Source organism: Crinia signifera, chromosome 5 (genome assembly GCF_055691185.1).
Source record: "Crinia signifera chromosome 5, ASM5569118v1, whole genome shotgun sequence".
Lineage (NCBI taxonomy): Eukaryota > Metazoa > Chordata > Amphibia > Anura > Myobatrachidae > Crinia > Crinia signifera.
This window is the reverse complement of record NC_139221.1, coordinates 54,200,407-54,219,282: the sequence shown is the minus strand read 5'-3', so window position 1 is coordinate 54,219,282 and position 18,876 is coordinate 54,200,407. Positions and strand designations below refer to the sequence as shown.

The 18,876-nt window shown below is 45.5% G+C and overlaps 1 protein-coding gene across 2 annotated transcripts; it reads right to left on the bottom strand.

The window, feature by feature from the left end:
• Positions 1 to 2,247: 2,247 nt before the first annotated feature.
• XKR9 (XK related 9) lies at positions 2,248 to 14,004 on the bottom strand. 2 transcript variants are annotated; one of them, XM_083186232.1, is made up of 3 exons: positions 13,568 to 14,004; positions 7,253 to 7,455; positions 2,248 to 3,942 (listed from the first exon to the last, which is right to left on the bottom strand). In XM_083186232.1, exons 1-3 carry the CDS (start codon positions 13,837 to 13,839, stop codon positions 3,308 to 3,310), a joined length of 1,110 nt encoding a protein of 369 aa, XP_083042358.1. In that variant the 5' UTR covers positions 13,840 to 14,004; the 3' UTR covers positions 2,248 to 3,307. The 2 variants fall into 2 exon arrangements, with proteins under 2 accessions (XP_083042358.1, XP_083042359.1); XM_083186233.1 differs by having other exon boundaries at positions 7,352 to 7,455.
• Positions 14,005 to 18,876: the final 4,872 nt, after the last annotated feature.

Sequence of the window (18,876 nt, the reverse complement as noted above, 5' to 3'; positions counted from 1 at the left end):
AAGCTATAGCCGGCGTCTGCCTGGTGCAGACGCCAACTATTTATTCAATGTCCCGCCGCGCGTGACGTCAGACGCCGCGTGCGCTGACGTCAGCGCGCTGGCGCGTCCTCTGCAGGCTTGGGGCGTTGCCTAGCAACGCCCCGGCTCGTGGCCTGTACGGACGGAAGCTAGGCGACGCCCCCGACACTTCCTCCGTACGGAATTAACACCGGCTGTCCCGGCGGGTCCGGGACAGCGGTGTTTAACAGTTGGTTGTTTATCACTCTCAATTTTATCACTTTTGAAGCTTAATACATCTGGCCCTGGATGTGAGCTTATGTCAGCTAGCTTAAGATCTTTTAAAACATTGCTGCAGGCCTGGACAGTCTGTGGATTTACATGTGTATGTTGTGAAACTGTATGTCCCAGACTACACTGTCAGCTGCCAATATCTGGCAAAGCATGCTGGTATGTGATGACAGGCCTCCATTAATGTTTTCATATTTTTTTGTTACCACAATGCTTGTTACATAGGCCGCACCAAGCAAAACACATGAGGCGCCAAAGCCTTACATGTCAACTGTACTAAAAAGACCTGAACTTCAGGAGACTTTGTTGGATTCCCAAGTAGGAGTGTGCCAGCTTCATACATTTACCCGCCCCCTGAGTGAAATGGATGGTCCAGGGTTTTATGACATCACTTGAATCATGCCTTTGTAGCCCCGCTCCTGCGGTACAATGGCACAAATAGTAAGTGAATAGGGAGGGTCACAATGATGTGATTGCAGCACCAAATCCTCCAACATGGTTTTTCCCTCCTAGACTCTCAGAGTGGGCTCTTAAAAAAGATAGTAAGTACAGTCTAAACCAGAGAGATAAACCATGAAGACCAATGTGACAGATATCCAGGAACCAAAAATGCTAAATTAAATATAGCTGGAAAATAAAACCTTCCATTTTTTTTAAAGAAATAGGGCTTTTCATCCTTTCATAACTATGCCACAAAAATTTACACCATAATGCCTATTACACATGTCACACACCCATTACATATTATACCACATTCCATAATGCTCATTACTCGTTATGCCACACACCGTAGTGGGCAGTACACATTATGCCATACACCGTAATACCTATTACATATTTTACCGCATACCACAATGCCCATTACATATTATTCCACACAATGTAATGCTCATTGCCAATTATGCCACACACTGTATTGTCTATTACATATAATACCTCACTTATTATGCCCCATACTGTAAGTTCTGCTTACCTAAATGCTCGTTGCTATGGGCTTCATGCTTGATGCCAGGGGTTAACATGCTCATTGCTATGGGTTTATATGCTCTGCCTGGAGTTACATGCTCTACCAGGGGTTATGCATGCGCAGTCTAATGCCGGGCAGCATCTGAGCGAGTGCTCAGACGCTGCTCAGCATCTCCTGTCCCCGGCAGTGCGGCTCTGCGCAGTGTGACGAGGTCAGAGGTCATGCTGCACAGGCCACACAGCTGAACAGCCTCGCCCTCCCATCTGATCAGCCCGCCCTCCCACCCTGACTGCATCACCCACCCGGCTCCTGGCAATTCACTGCCCGCCTACTAGCCCTGCTCCCGGGCTCCACTGGGGCTCCCAGCTTCACTGCCCACCCACCTCCCGGCTTTACTGCCTGCCCACCTTCCCGGCTCTCGGCCACACCGCACATGTATGTAAATATGCGGGGCGGCCGGGGCGGGTTTTTTATATTACGGAAGCCAATCCCGGGATCCTGGGATTGGGCATTTTTCAATCCCGACTTCTGGAATTGAAAATAAATGCCCCGGAATTGGCATCCCTACCTCCGACCCAGCCGACAGGCCTTTCGACCTATTTCATAGGTTGACTTAAGCCCTGTCGACCTTTAGTGGACGGGCTAATGTAAGTCAACCTTCATACTGTCAACTCTATGACCCATGGCCAAACAAATCTAGGTACTAGGAAATGGCTAAATATTCCATCCAGTACAGTCGTCAGCAGAGCCGGCCCTAGCCTAAATGACGCCCTAGGCAAGATTTTGGCTGGTGCCCCCTAGCATCACCACTAGTTCCGCCTCTGACCCTGCTCCCCTTTCCCAGCACCATCAACCCTCATCATAGCGGTCATCATTTTGGTGCTCCTACCCGCAATATTTTAAATAGAAACAGTGCACACATTCGGTGCGCAGCCCAAACAGGGGTGTGTTCTTGCTGGGAAGGGGCATGGCCACACAATAGTACCCCCAATTCACATTATGTCACACAGTAGTGCAACTTTATTCACATTATATCATGCGATGGTGTCCCTTATTCACGTTACATCACACAGTAGTACCACTTTACCTTACTCCTCACATTATTCACATTATACCCTTAGAAAAAAATCCTAAGAAATTATTGTATTTTAAGCACCCTCCATGGCCACACTGCAACCCAGCACAAAGCAGTGTGTGCTGGGCAGTCGAGAAGAGCTGCAGCTGCTGCTGTCACTTAAGGGGAGGGGGCCCAGGGCCCCTTCCATCAGACTTTGGCCTGGGTAATTTGTACCCCCGATAATACCACACAGTAATGCCCCTTACACATGACACACATTATTAATGTCCTTATAACCATAATGCCCCTTACACATTATGCCAACCTTTATTAATGCCCTTCATACACATAATGACACCCATAATACCCCTTACACATATGTTGCACATTATTAATGCCCTTATACACATGACACACATAATGCCCCTTACACATATGCCGAACACTATTGCACAACCAACTCACCCGCAGACAGCACTCGCACAGCCGCTAACACTGTGACCTCTGCCTCTGCTTGGCTACAGATGTTTCCTCATACATCTTGCCTCAATAGGCCATGCAGCTCCTGGCCAGTTCTGCTAACGTTGGGTGCCTTTTTTGCTGAAAATTTGTCTTATTTGCATTGTTATGTGACCAGGACACACAAGGAGCTTCCGATGATTAAAATGATATGTGGCATGAATATATTCTGTGTGTGACTGTGGCTGTACCTGAATACGGAATGCTATGTTACAATGATTTCCATGAATACACAATTTCATATGTAGATACAGCCTCACTAACACACAGAGTATAGGCATGCTGCATATCATTGCAATCAGCAGAAGCTGCTGGTGCCAATAGGCATTCCAAAATGCCCTAGGCAATTGCCTAGTTTGCCTATGCCTAAGGCATAGTCGTCAGAGGAAATCGCAATTATGTTCAGGGTGAAGATCTTGTAGAAGATTTGTTTTCAAAACTCATAGGATATATATAATTAGGTCATATAGCAATTTCTAAGGCCTCAAGAAGTGTGTTAATCTACTCTCAGCCCTACTGGCTGGAGCATCCACTATATCCTCTGAAGTCTGATCTATACAACGGAGGCTTGGATGGAAAAAGGCATAATAGATAATCAGAAACAAAATTCCAAACCCCAAAGCTGCCACAACAGCAATACTGAGTACTGTGAATACGAAAGTGAATATAAAGGCAGGTTTCTGGTAGAAGCACAAGACAAGAATCCCTGCTGTGGCTAAAACTCGAACAAAATAATAAATAGAAATAGAGATTCTCGTTCTGGGTCCTTTCACATTAAAAAATGTAAAAATTAGAATAATTCCGACTATAATCCTATACAATATTTCCATTGCTGTGGTTTGGCAGAAATCCGTGTGTTGCAGCGAAGCCCAGCAAAATCCAGTGATACCGAGTAGGATCACAAGGGTAGTAAATATATGAACATTGCAGCTTAGGAGGAAGACTATGCTGAGAAGCCATGAGGTCAAGGTGAGAAGTTTGTAGGACACGTAAGAGAACATTGGAAGTCCCACGCTGATCCCCTTCTTTCCCGGAAGAGATTTTCGTAATGACATCTGGTAGTCAACAGTAGACCATGAGATACTGGACACTGATATCAGGATGGATGCATCTGATAAAAAAATATATATATTACTAATAAGATGAATCTGTCACTAAAGTTAAAAGAGACAAGTTTAGTTTGAGATCCGGCAAAGTTACAATTAAAAAGCTTTAAGAACACTGTAATACGCAGGGCCGGCGCCACCACTAGGCAGCTTTTGGCATTTGCCTAGGGTGCCGGCCACTGGAGGGTGGCACTTGGGAGCCCCCCCTCATGTAGCAAGTTGATAGGTAGTGCCGCAGCGGCGCTCGCACCGTCCCCAAACCCCGTGGAGCCTGGTGAGCGCAGCGGCGTCCGCACCATCCCCACACCCTGCCCCTTGTGGAGGGACTCGGCAGCGGCGGCCGCATCCCCTCCCCTTCCCCTTCCTCGTTGTAAACTCTCCCCCTCATGGAGCGTGTGTGTGGGTGAGAGGTGAGAGGTAGAGCAACCTGCCGCAACTCTCCTCCTCTCCCCTCCCCCCCTGTCGTGGAGCGACTCAGTGGCCGCATACAACTGATAGGGGTTTGGTTAAACCTGCATTGTGTCAAGGGAGGCTCCAAAGGGGGAAGGGGTTGCAGCACAGTTCAGAACTTAAATTGGGGAGCCACACCAACTGCCATTCCAAACTGACACTGGCAGTTTCTGCAGCTCCCCTATTTGAATTTTGAGCTGTGTAACAGCCCTACTCCTGGAGCCGCTAAAGGTTATGTCCAATACTAGCTGTCTGGAAATAGTCAATGCAGTCTGAAAAGGAACTGCTCCCACTTGTCAACCCAGGGACAACAAGCTTGGCAAGGGTTAGTTCTCCTAACCGGTGGAGACTTCTCCAAGGCATTGAACAGTTTTGGTAGTATTGGCTGAACTTTTCATTTTAGATTTCTATTTATTCAGTTTATCAGTTCAAGCTCAGTAATGGGACTACCACTTTTGGCCCTGAGGTGCACTTTACCCAGTAACATTGGTTCATCAGGTTCTGAGGTCACTCATCGACCCTTCAAAGCATGTATGGAACCAGTGCATAAGCAGTGAAGCCCCAAATTAAATATTTAGTGGGCAGCTTCCAAATGGTCTTGTTAGCTCCTGCATCATACATGTGTTTAATTAGAGAAGCAGATTGGAGACTGTGAACATAGTTGGACCAGATGATCTGGATTCGGTATGGAATCCCGACCGCCGAAATCCCGACAAAGGGTTGGACGTGGATCGCCCCCCTTGCGAGCTCGCTGCGCTCGCCACACTAATTTATTCTCCCTCTATGGGTGTTGTGGACACCCACGGAGGGAGAAAGTGTCGGGATTCCGGCATCGAGATTTTGACCGCCGGGATTCCAACCACACGGAAATTGACCATATCCCGATGATCTGCCCCTGCTCAAGTACCAGTTCAGACAATATAAGGTACTACATTATACTTATTAATTGCCCATTAACCAGGCACTGATGTTCCTATTACGATGCACATAGGTGTTATTCTGGTTTAATCGGTCCCCCACGTGTGAGCAAGGGGGACGAATTATTAGTGTCTTCCCATGCGCAGTTACACGCATGTGCAGATGCTTGGTGCGAGTGGGCATGGCGAACTGCATGTTTGCCGTCCCGCTCGCACCTAGCAGTCCAAGCGTGGGGTTGCGGCAGGGGCACAGCCCATGGGAACGTCCAGCGTTTCATGGGCGTACTCATGAAAACGCAGGGTGTTCCCATGGTAATGGTCCGGTGACACAGGTGTAGAGGGCGGGCAGCTGATGTCAGCGAATCTCAGCTGCCCGCTTTCCGCAATAGGGTGCTCGGAGATCTGAGACACCACAGAGGTTTCTCAGATCTGCGAGCGTTGGAGAAATCATTAGATGGTCGCATGCCTGATGGGGATCGTGGCGTGCGAGGGGGGGCAGGCGGCCGTGTGGGTGGCGGCCAGGGCGACTTGCAAGGCAGTGAAATTTTCATTCTTGCATGTCAACCAGAATAAGGTCCTTAATGTAGCTAATGTCACCTAAACTAAACTATGTTATTCGCTTGTAATGCCAGTGTGACTGTACATACCTTTAGGAATAACAGTGGGTGGAGTTTTTATAACAACTATTAAATTATATATGTTGAATTGGTGTTAAAATACGCCTGTAACTTGGAAGATCTCCTATATCTGCTATTTTCATGTTTCTTTGTGGTTTAGCTCAATACCTATACATAATATCTGAATAATAATGCAGGTCAGTGCCAGCTCCAGAAGATGGGCTGCAGCACAGTCAAAAATTCAAATAGGGGAGCCACATCAAGTGCCAGTGAGTCATTTTGGAATGGCAGTTTGTGGCAGTTGGTGCGGCAGTACAGTATTTGAATTTTGAACTGCACTGCAGCCCCACCTCTGGAGCTGCCACTGGTGCAGATCCATTGCAGATACATTGGCCCTTATTCTGGTCCGTTCGCATGGACCAGAATCTTCGTAAGGGCATCGATGGTGGGTGCATGCGCAGGGTCATTTCTGCGCATGTGCATACACTGGGTGCGTGCGTCCATGGTAAACAGATTGTTCGCCGGGCACACGCACCCAAGTGTGCGGGCGGTGGTCGGAGAGAGGCGTGGGACGCAGGCCGTCCCATTTGCTTATGGGAATGCCCAGCATTTCATGGGCATTCCCATGAGAACGCAGTGCGTTCTCATGCTAATGGGCCGATAACGCAGAGGGCGGGCAGCTGACACAACATCAGTTTTTTTTTATTGATATTTTATGCATAATGGATATAATTCATGCTATTTAGCATTACTTTTTTTTATTTATTATCCTATTGTAACACTAATAAATGGATCCCCTCAGTCCACCTCACCCTTAACTCCAGCCCCTCCCACCCCTAACTCCAATACCCCCCCCCCCCCAATTTTCGTTTATCCCCTTCCCTCTCCTTCCTAACAAACACCCCACACACACATGCGCGCCCACACACACACACATGCGCACACACACACACGTGCGCCCTGCTCTGCTGATGACACTTTGTAAACAGGGAAATGTAACAGGTTCTTTATAACAAGACCCCTATTACATTTCCCCTGTTCTAGTTGGCTCACGGACAGCCAGCAATTGGGCTTCCTGTTTGCTACCAATTGTGACATCATGATATTACTGCTACACTTTCACGGTCCTGATCAGGCCATTTGGAACACTTGTTGCAAAATTTATGACACTGTCAAATGTAACACAACCTGAAACCTAAAAGATGGGGTAATGACTAGCAGTAGTGCCATATACTGTATATATCATTCATTTCATACAAGGCGCTTCTCCTTTGGGATTATCTGTGATTTAAATTGACAATGCAGTGTAAATGATAAATATTTCTACATACATTGAATTACAGTTATCTGACCGTGATCCATCAAGATGTAAAGTTGAAGAATGAGCTGGGGAGCACTTTCCAAATAAGTTTTAAAGCACCTCAACATACTCAAGTCTGTCATGGCTTCCAACGCTTTCTTCTTGGTATCCATGCGTTTCTCTTTACTAGGATCATGTGTGGCCTGGTATCCATACTTCACAGCATACCAGTATCTACATGTGAATAGAAAAATAATTATTTAGTTAGTTTAGTTATATTTAGTAATAAAAAAAAAGTGCTGCTATGTCAAGTTGAATGAAAAAGTATTGTTCAGTGCTTTTACATCTACGGGTGATTCCCCATTTTGCCAACATCCAGCAAAATATGCAGACTGGTGGTCACCAATGATTCGTGGTCCATCAGTGAATTGGCAAAATACAGCAAGTTAAAAATCCCTCAGTCAGAAAATCAAAGATTTTCAACGTATTTAATTTCCCCAATTTACTGACCCAGGCATCAGCAGAGTTGTCAAATTTATGGGTTCTATTAGACATTTATGTTTTAGGACTAGATGTATCAAGCTTTAAAAAGTGATACAGCGGAGAGTGATAATCAACCAGGCAATCAGCTCCTAACTGTCAAGTTACAGTCTGGGTTTGAAAAATTACAGTTGTGAGACACTTGGCTGGTTATATCCAATGATGCTCTCCAATATATCACTTTTTTAAGCTTTATACATCTGGCCCTCAGTGAGGTCTTCAATTACGGAACACCCAAAAGGACATGTTGGTGTTCTGAGTCCAGGAAAGAGCCAATGGATGAAAACACTTTCACAGTCACCTATGTTTTTAACATAAGTTATTCAAGGCTATGCCAACTATAACACATTATAACATATGTAAAACAGAAAACTCAGATGCTGAGAGGGCAGACAGAAATGTGTTTGACAAATGTGTCCCTCTCCCTAGCAATACTGTATATGCTGGTCCTCTTTTCCTTTTGCCACGCCTTTTAAAACCTCATTAGGGAAGGGTGTGAGCGGGTTGACCAATCTGTTGGCTTCATTTTTAATACCTGGCAGTAGAGCATGTTATAGCCCTATCAGGCAGAAAATCCCCAAAAACCCAGCTATTTCCCGGATACAAAAACCCCGGTAGAACTAGGCTGAAAGGTGCTGACCCCCTTTCACACAGCAAAAAAAAACCCGGGTATTTTCTGTGTCGACCCCTTTCACACAGAAGTCGGATTTTTCCTGCAAATCTGTGTGTCATAAGTAGAGACAGGATTATATGCATTTGCAAATTTGCATATGCATTTGCATATTTTGCCCATTCTCACTGGTTATTGCATATTTTACCTAAAATCTAGTGATGGTGCATATTTTAGACTCCACCCTCTTCCCACCCGCGAGTCAGAGCACTGCTTTGCCCTGCTGCTGCTGGCCAGATAGTGGTAGAGTGTGCAGGCTGGGGCAATATGTGTGCAGTGTGGGGAACCTTGGATGTAAGCTATGTCTGACACTGCTCTAGGTTGCCAATCCTTGTTGATAAAAGTCAGTTGGGCGGATGCCATTATGAAGCTCCTGAACCTTTGCCTGCCCCTGGCCTGGGACTTTACACCAAGAGACAGACTTCTGCAGCAGAGGAGGCGGGTGGAAGGTTTGTGACATCACGCGGCGCGGAGGAAATGCTGCGTCACAGTGAGTATGCGGTGCAGGGAGGAAGCCTTCCACTGCGCCACCCTCACATGCTATGCTGACATTTGATCCATCAGTGCTGGAGATGAGGGTCCGTGTAGTTGATGCAAGAAGAGCCTAGGACGCTGCAGTCTGCTGTAGCTACCAGGAAGAAAAAATATCATGTGTACATCACTAGACATCTGCAGATGCTGTGGGCCTATTTTTGAGGTTTATTTGCAACTAATTGTATGCTCATTTTTAAATAAATAAGTTAAAATTACTTTTTTTATTATTTAATGTAGCATATTTGATCACTTTTCATGCATATTTCAAGCTTTTTATGTTGCATATAATCCTGTCTCTAGTCATAAGTAAAGGACAGTTTCAAAGGCACACAGAGATGAGGTCATGAAAAGTGGGAGGTGTCTGCTCATTGCATTGCATTAAACATGGCTGACAAGTTGCTGAACCCGACTACAGCGTCCTTGACTGTGCCAGTGATTTGTTTCCTGATCTCTTCCTTCCCTTTGACCACCAGCAGCTCACAGACCTCCTTGTCTTTCCAATGCGCCCTGCCTGTCTGCTTTTGTGCTGCAGCACAGCACATGTCTGATGCCTCTGCCACGCCCGCTCAGCCAATCAGGAACCCAGAAATACCCAGCCAATTGCACAGCGCCATGCTACACAGCCAATAAGCACTTTTTATCAATTGCCGGGATAAAAATTTCACACAACCAGGAACACGGGTGAGACACGGGAAAAACCCAGGCAAATACCTGGGTCAAAGTCCAGGGAATTTAGGGGGTTATTCAGGTTGATTCGCAAGGCTGCGAATTCGCAGCCTTGCGAGTCCACCAAACCCCGCCCGGCGAACGCACGCCCCCCCGCCGCCCCAGCAAAGTGCGGCTTCGCCCGCACAGCAGCGAATGGATGTTTTGCATAAACATCCATTCGCTTTGCTGGGGTGGCCGCCCACATCATTCGATGGTCACCGACCATCGAATGATGTTTAGCGTGCACGCATATATAAGTGACTTTTCAGTTGCGTATATATGCGTGCACGCTGGTGTGGATACGGCCGGGCAGCTGACATCCAGTGATGTCAGCCACCCGCCCCCCACACCCGCGTCACTGCCTCATTCCCATGAGAACGCCCAGCGTTCTCATGGGAACGCCCATGGAACGCTGGGCATTCCCATATGGTAATGGGTCAGCCCGGCGCCCCCCGCCCATCTCCGCCCCCCCTCGCTGCCATGGGTGCGTGCACCCGGCGACCCGAAAGGTCGCCGTGGGTGCACGCACCATATGCCTGCACATGCGCAGATACCATATGCCGATGTTGCGCATGCGCAGATGGGCAACATCGGAACTGAATAAGGCCCTTAGACCCCTGTTGACCCTTTCTGTCTGAAAGGGGTATTAGTTACATTTTACAGTAGGTTGTAGTTCAACTTTAAAGCTAGAAAGGTCTCATTTATTTATAGTATAAGTCATGCAATAGAAGCCAAGATTATTTGTCTACATATGGGTAATGAGTCACAAATAAACACCATTAATCTATTATTAATGTTAGGCCAAAGCTCAAATCATTTCTCACTTGTCAACTACAGTATAATCTCTCAGCAAAATTTTTGATATATGAAATAAATGTTTTCCATTATATCCTGCAACCTTTTCAAGATCAACAAATCGCTGTTAGTCATTGTTCTCTTCCCTTAAAGTAAACATACATTATTTCAGTTTCTTGTAATACAATATGATTGAGATCCAGTATGTTATGGTGTGTACACACGGTAGATGTGCCTTAAGATCCTATCCATGATCTGATCAGATAGGATCGTGGATAGGATCTTAAGGCACATCCGATTTGCATCCTATCTTGACTATATAGTGCAGATCTGCACTATATAGACAAGGCAGCCAAGACTTTCTGGCTTCCGATACATGAACGCGCATCGGGATCGGATCGGGATCGCAAGGGTTAAAACCCTTGCGATCTGCATCCGATTCCGATCCGATGTTGACTATATCGTCAACATCGGAAAGGAAATCAGACCGTGTGTACACAGCATAAGAGAACTAGCCCATCCTACATAGCACGGATGTTAACACAGGAAAACCCATAATAAGCTGCAATCTCTTGATTGGTCTTCACCAATTATACCATAGTAAGGGGTTGTACCCCAGGCGTCCCCACACATGAGGGCAATCACCAGCATGGGTGGCACAGTAGCATATGTGACCTGAGGATTTTGTGCGGCATAGTGTGAAATGGGAGCACTTCACAATAACTGAAAACTTAATTGAAGGAAACCACAAAGGTGACCCCTTTTCACACTATGCCGCACAAAATCCTCAGTTCAAACTGAAGTGCCAGTTTCCACCATAAGAGTCAATGTTATTTTCTTAACATTGACTTCTATAGGACACTGACAGCCAATCATTGACAGAGCTCCTAGTTGGCTGAGGGGAATCCCATTGACAGAAGTCAGTGAAATCCCCGTCCTTTACGCGGGGAAGGAGTAGCAGGTGTAAACAAACATGCTGCTCCTCAGTCCGACTGTTGACAGGACATTGTTTGTTTTTTAACCCTTTTGGGTGCCTATTGGATTTCTACAGGACAAGTGTGCATGTATGTTTGCATGATTGTGTGACTGTATGTTTAATAAAATTATACTATCACAGTGAGTGTGTATGTGTTTTTATTTTAGTATTAGTCCAGCTGTACATTTACTGTACAAGAGCCTGCGGGCCTTAAATGTCCCGCATGCTGGTAATTGTGATTTTCCAAGTACCAACGTGGCAGGCTTGCTGGGACTTTTAGTTTTACAGCCAAACCCAAAATTAAATAAAAAGTTAACACTTTACCAACTTTCAACCCAGCTCCCACCACCCAAGGGTACCTGGGGTAGACCCAGGCTTCAGCCATGGCCCTTGGGTGATCTTTTTTGGGGGGTCTTCCTACTACCCCAGAGATCCCAGCTAGGGCTGTTCAGGACTGCAGCACCTTTGCAGGACTATGGAGAGTATTGTATATGGGTGCAGACGCAGAGGCCAACGTGCACCGCACACACTTCACCCATTAAAGATATGGATAAATATGTGGTAGAAGCCTCTAACTTACAGTAAGTTGCCATAGGGCCCACAAACTTTAATGTCGTCCTGCTTTACGATCACACATTCCTCTGCCAACATTTAAAGATGGTGAAGTAAATTTGTTTGCTGGTTCTGTACCGACAGAGTCTTGGGAAAAGGCACTGCATATAGCAGCTTCTGGACTTGAGGCTATGGGGAGAGATGCTGTAGAAAATGTTTTATGTATGTGGTAGTGCAGCTTTAAGATGTATGAAAAGGGTAGCCAAAACGTCAATCACGATCTACTGTAGCTCGCGGACCTCTTGCCGGTAGATTGTGGCCAACTCTTGTAGTCGCAGCCTTAATTAGCCTCTCAAGCGAGCAGAGGCTTCTCAGCATTCCCAGCAATGCAGTGCACGGGTGACGTAATCACGTTATCAACGCACTGCATGGGATGATCCAGTTGGATCCATGTTGATCCACTCAGCAGCAGAGCAGGGACAGCTCAGCGGCGGCATCTGAGTGGGTAGATGCCTCGGTCAGCCTCGCTCTGCTGGCTCCCCTGTGTAGGGCTTTGCAGTGAGGATATCGCTGACAGCGTGGACTGGAGATGGGGGAGACACGCTGCAGTGGCTTCATATCGGTGCCGGTACCATCTTTACCGCATAACCACCCCAAGCTTCTGGAAGCTGCTCACCACATCCTTACTTTCCAGGCCTTTGATCCTCCTGTACTATATCAGCTTCACCACCATTATTATTATTATTATTATTATTAAAGCCTGTCCGTTATTACTGCAGATGATGTTGGTGTATAGGGAGGGGAGGGTATTCTGTACAGCGGAGAATTGCATGGAGGGGGTTATGCACTGGGAGGGAAATATTTTGCAAAGGGGGAGATGCTAGTAGATCACCAGTCAGTAAGTTTAAAAAAGTTGGGATAGAATAGTCGGTACTCTTTACTTAGCACGGCGCCCACGATTTTGATCGTGGTCATCGGGGGTAAAAAATCGCCACCGAGCCCGAAGCGTGGCGAGCGGACGCGGATACCTGTGAAGCCCGCGAAGGGACGCGTTTACCTGTGAAGGTATCCGCGTCCCCTCGCCACGCTTCAGGCTCAGTGGCTCGCTGCGCTCGCCACACTATTCTAGTCTCAACTCCACGCGGATAGTGGGGGTATGAAAAGGTCGGAGGACGCGTACCGCCGCCCCTCGCAGGCTTGCTGCGCTCGCCACGCTTCGGGTTCACGTTGATCGTGGGGTGGCGTTAACAATTGTGGGGGCCATTTCACACTTCAGGGTGCCTATTTGGCCTCTGTGGCCCATTTAACATTGTTTCCTATGGAAAAATCGGGTCCATTGAGGCATTGAACAGGAAAATCGCGTCCATTGAGACATTTAACATTGTTCCCTATGGGAAATCGCGGGCATCGCGTCGGTCGCATCGCACCCGTTTTTTTAGTGCATGCGATGCCCACGATGGGCGCCGTGATAAGTAAAGAGTACCGAATAGTCCAGCCACCCCTGATGTATGGTCTCTCAAAATACAAATGAGTGAACAGATATTTAATCACCCTATTGGTCGCTAACTTACCTTAGTAAGGTACCAGCCTGAAACAGGTGAACAACAAGAATCCATTTAATTCTCCTAGAGCTGCTCTCACCACAATCATCTTTAAACCAAGTGTAACTAAAAGCTTGAACTATAAGTGTGGATACAAGAACAAAAAATATGGTTAACAGCCCAAAAAGGTAAAGTTCCTGCTCAAAGTATTTGAGGGAAATCCACAAATCCGCTCCGATGTCAAACAAGAAGGCTAAAATCCCAGAGACGGTCATAAAAAAATTCCATTTTGTAAAGCTCATCCTCCTGAGCCCTGGTGTGATTGTGGATTACGCCATTTTAGCGAATAACTTGCAAATCTGTTTGCAAAATAATTTGAAGTTCGTGTTTTCATTACAGTATGTGTCAAGTAATGAAGTCAAACTTTTGAAACACGTAGAATCCACCATGCTGCATTGGTGACCTTTTCAGTTATTCACAAATTGACCAATCTGAAATTGAAAAGTGAAGATGTTATTTTCCTTTTGTATGTTCTGCTTGTGAAACAATAATTTTCTATTATAGTTTCTGAAACCCCATATCCCTCAAACATTGGTACACCTTGTTGCTGGTATCCATCTCAGAGGAAACCACTAAAATTGTGATAACAGTGAATTGCGTCAAGGACCCTGGAGTTCCCATTGTCATTCTACTAATCTCCAATTTAAACCTTTCAAGTCCAACGTCTACTCAGGCTCAACAGCCCTAGCGCTAGTAGCAGATCCAGTGGTGAGCCACTTTAAAATAAGAACATTAACATTGTTCAACATTAAATGTAGACCATTTTTGAATAAAAAAATATATAAAAAATGAAAATTAATTTAAACCAGACTGTTTGAATTGCAAAAAGAAAATTTGGACTGCAAAACGTTAAGGACTGAGCGCTCTTCCTCCCTGGCTCCAATATCTCCACCAGCATCCCATTTCACGGGTGATTCCAGCAAGGCTCCACAGACTGCTCCATTCATCCGGCGGCTAATACCTGCAGACCCGTTCGTTAAGGTCCGTCGGCGATGTTTGGGGTTTGCGCATGTGCGAATATTCACATGCGCAAACCCCAGGAGCGAACGGCTCCAGCGAGTTTTACACTCGACGGACCGGGCTGGAGGCCCACAAAAATGGTGGATGGGCCCATGAAAATGTGCAAATGCAGGCGGATCGATGCCTGCTCAGGACAGGCGGCTGATGTCACATGACTTTTATTAGCGAATGGAAGATAAAACATTTGATGGTGAGCGACCAATGAATGACTTCTCTTCCATTTGGCTGCATGCAAGTGGATGTGTATGTGAATACATCCACTCGCATTCTAGCAAGCGGACTCAGGGGGGAAATTGGCTGGTCGGGCAGCGTTTGCGAGTATATGCAGCCTAGTGAACAGGTCAGAATTAGGCCCTATGGTGTTCAGACGCTGACACCTGTCCCGCGGTCATCCACACTACAGCTCCCCCATCGACTTCTGACACACATGAAACATCAGTGGAGTACATGAGTTGCGCTGTTGATGTCACCACACTGCGGCAGCTTTATCCATAGAATGTCGAAAATAGTGCTCAGAAGCCATGGTTTCCATTACTTTCAAATGAGATTAGTGCATTCAAATAATTATATGAACTCTCGTACCCACAGTATTCCTCCCTGCTTGTGAATGCTTGGAAATTCCTTTTAAATGATGACATGTGGTTATTATATTGAAAGTATTTTTTATGTATTTTAACGTGTATAATAAACTGACTTTGTTTTGATCTCTTTGCACTCCCTAAATCTCTTTTCAATTCTTATTCTTATTGGCTTGCGGCACTGAAGTTATGGCTGGTTGATGCCACGGCTGTCCTGTTGGCTGTCACGTGGGGAATAGCCAGTAAGGATGAAGATGATTTTCACAGTCTCAGGCTCCAACAACCTCCATTGCTCTGCTCCCAGTTAGGGATGACAATCCTGGGGTACTTTTTCAATCCCGGGATTGAAAAATGCTCATTCCTGGGATACCCGGGATTGTGTAAACCAATGTAATGATGAACTTTATTCTTCCCTCTCCCTCAAAACCGGGCATACTGCAGTGTCACTGGTGGTGACGGGTAGCATCGGCAGCCGGATGGTGGTCAGTAAATTGTGGTGGTAGTGTTAGGGGTGAGGTTAGTGTTGCTTTGGGATTTGGGACTCAGGCCTCACAATGAAAAATGCATTGACATGATAGTGGGTGACGATAATGTTGTGCCTAGAGGTGGCCTGACCTCTAAATCTGACCTTGCTTACATCCGTCACATGGCAATAAATGAGTACTAACTAGGGATGGCCATCGTTGCCATAGCCATTGTTGCCATCATTGGCAATAGTGCAACTGGCCATCGATAGTGTTAAACTATGCAATGGATGACCATCAATGTTTTTACCTATCAAAAGTCATTCATTTTTTTGACTAATTGGCTGTGGGCCAATCAAAACTCGGGAGCGGGGCTTCACGTGTGTTGGGGGTGGAGCTATGCTCAGTGCACCAGCTCTTTGAAAAACAAAAACAAAACATCAGTTTTGCTGTACCACCGATGGAGGGAAATCATCTGGTTCTACCCCATCAATGTCAAAAGTATTTGACATCAGCCATAAACCAATGATGATTTCGAATCATCGCTGGTCAATGGCCATCCCTAGTACTAATGGAAATGACCACCTAAGACACTGACCTGTGGAACCAGTGCACATGTCCTTTACATTTATAATTGTATTTATTCACGAATATAACATTAATAAATGGCACTATGCATGCGATAAGTGGCAGGATATACCACATACAACATGCAGGGCACAATACCTCCCACCCTAAATGGTCTAAAGGCCCTCACACACTAGAACGATTTTTTGGCCGATATCCGATAAATTGGCCGTAAATCTGACAAAAAATCGTTCTAGTGTGTGGGGGCCTTAACATTTAAATGCCAGGAAAGTTTTTAAAAAAGCATTTTAAATGACGGTCACGTTATGAAACTGCCTAAGCAGCCCCCAAACCCCCAACCATTTATTTCGAATTTTTCTCTTTGAACATCTTTATCCAATGCCGCATTTATGTGTAATAGGAAAGTCAGGTGATGCTGTGCTGCCGGAAACAGCACTAGAGGAGTGTTTGTTTGGTAGGGATGGGAGAGAGAGGTTGCACACAGAGAGCAGAGAATACGTAGCATTCACCACTGTCGCACTGATTTGTGTTTACAGTGTACAGTATGTTTATCTGAGTAAAAATATAACAATAGAGACGGAATTTAAAAAACATTTTCCGGGGATGAAATTTTATTTTAAATTGCCCTGGGCACCATGGTTCTTTACGCATCTGCACATATGAAATGCAGATGCTCATACCTCCCAACATTGTTCTGGTGCAAATAAATGGGGTGTGCCCACACCTGTTGGTGAGTTATATTCAAAAGACCTCACGCTTTTCTCCCTCATGTCCCCTAAAAAAAAACCTACAGCAGGGTTCCCGAAGATGGTCCTCAATGCACTTAGGGCCGGATGTATCGAGTTTTAAAAAGTGATAATATGGAGAGTGATAAACAGCCAGCCAATCAGCTCCTACCTGTCATGTTACAGGCTGGGTTTGAAAACTGACAGGTAGGAGCTGATTGGCTGTTTGTTTATCACTCTCCATTTTATCACTTTTTAAAGCTTTATGGCCCTTAAACATATAAACCCCGGCTCTTACCCAAGTAATGCCGTTTACACTACTGATGACCCAGGGCGGTCTCGGGAATAACCCTGGTACCGAGCAGGGTCATGGACAGGGGATACCTAAAACAGGTCAGGTAGGTTCACATATAGCCGAGACCCGGGTCAAAAACTGGGCCCAAAGGGTATGTGTTAATAGGGTTTTAAGCATAGCCATACATAAGCACAGGTGACAATTAGTATCTCAGTTATTTTAACTATCTGTGCTCAAGCATGGTTATCATTGCAACCAGGACAGTTAAGCTGGGTTCACACTAGTATACAGTATATATCTGCAGATCAATCGATCTGCAGATATATCTACAGAGGGATCGGGCAGCATGTTCTCCATACCCACTGCCCGATCCGTCTTCATTGACATTAGAACTGGGCGGGCACATTGAGCTGTCAATCACTAGCTGCGGCTGCACGGACGGTCGGCGGATTGCCCGTACACACAGAACATTGCTCCGATATATCTTTAGACATATCGGGCATCGGCTGTGTTGCGATATATCTTTGAAAAATGTGGTTCACAGATATATCGGCCAGTGTGTCTGCACCTTTAGTGTGCCTCGAAGAATGAGACAGGGAAAACCAGCCCTACAGAGTGGGACCTTTATATTGGTACATTACATAGAACATGTACGTATACAGAATATATAACACAATAAAGAACACTGTTGAAATCTAATATGACACAAAAGTCCTTACCTTGCAGCTTATTGCAGGAGAACGATAACGGGCTGTACACTGATCTGTATGCAGATATAAAGAATGTACCGTGCCCAAGAAGTAAGCAGAGGAGCAGGTATACACACACCATGACAATGAAGGAAGTGCTCCGGGAATGGGCAGGGCTGGTTTCAATTTACACTGAGTTCCTTTAGAAACAAGTCAGGTGAGAGGTCACACGTATAAGATTTAAGTATTAATAATGTGACTGCGACAACCAGGGAACTTAGATACCGAAACATTTCTATTATTAGAAATAGCATCAGCAAACATTTACACCCGTGTACTCTGAGGTGCTCATACAATGAGGGAATAATGCATTAGTTATCCAAGCTGGAGCAGCCATATAATAAACACTGTTAACTCTTCGAGTGCCAACATCTCTGTGAGAGATGTTCAAAATATCTGCAAAAAATCACATTTGTTATATAAATTCAAATAAAAAAATGTTGTGTAAATAATAGATCATATTTCCTATATAAGGAAATGATGGTCATTATGAAGAACAAAAAGGTTTGCTAGGAAATTTTCACACCTATTTTGACAAATTGGCTTGGCACTCAAAGGGTTAAAGAATCATAAAAAGATCCCCGCGATACTGGGAGGTCCCAACCACCACTATCCCATTGTATTTAATAAGAACCACACTGGTACCATTAACAAAATCTTTTTTCTTCAACAGGGTGTATAAATGCTGTCCCGCTAGTCCCACCCTAAGCTCCGCCTTTAGTTCTACACCAACACCAAGGGTGACATTTAATAGGATGTGATTCTTAGTAGGGTTCTGAAATCGCAACATGTTTTAAATCGTACATTTTTTTGAAGAAATTGACAATTTAATGGAATGCGAATTGAGGTATGAAAAATGC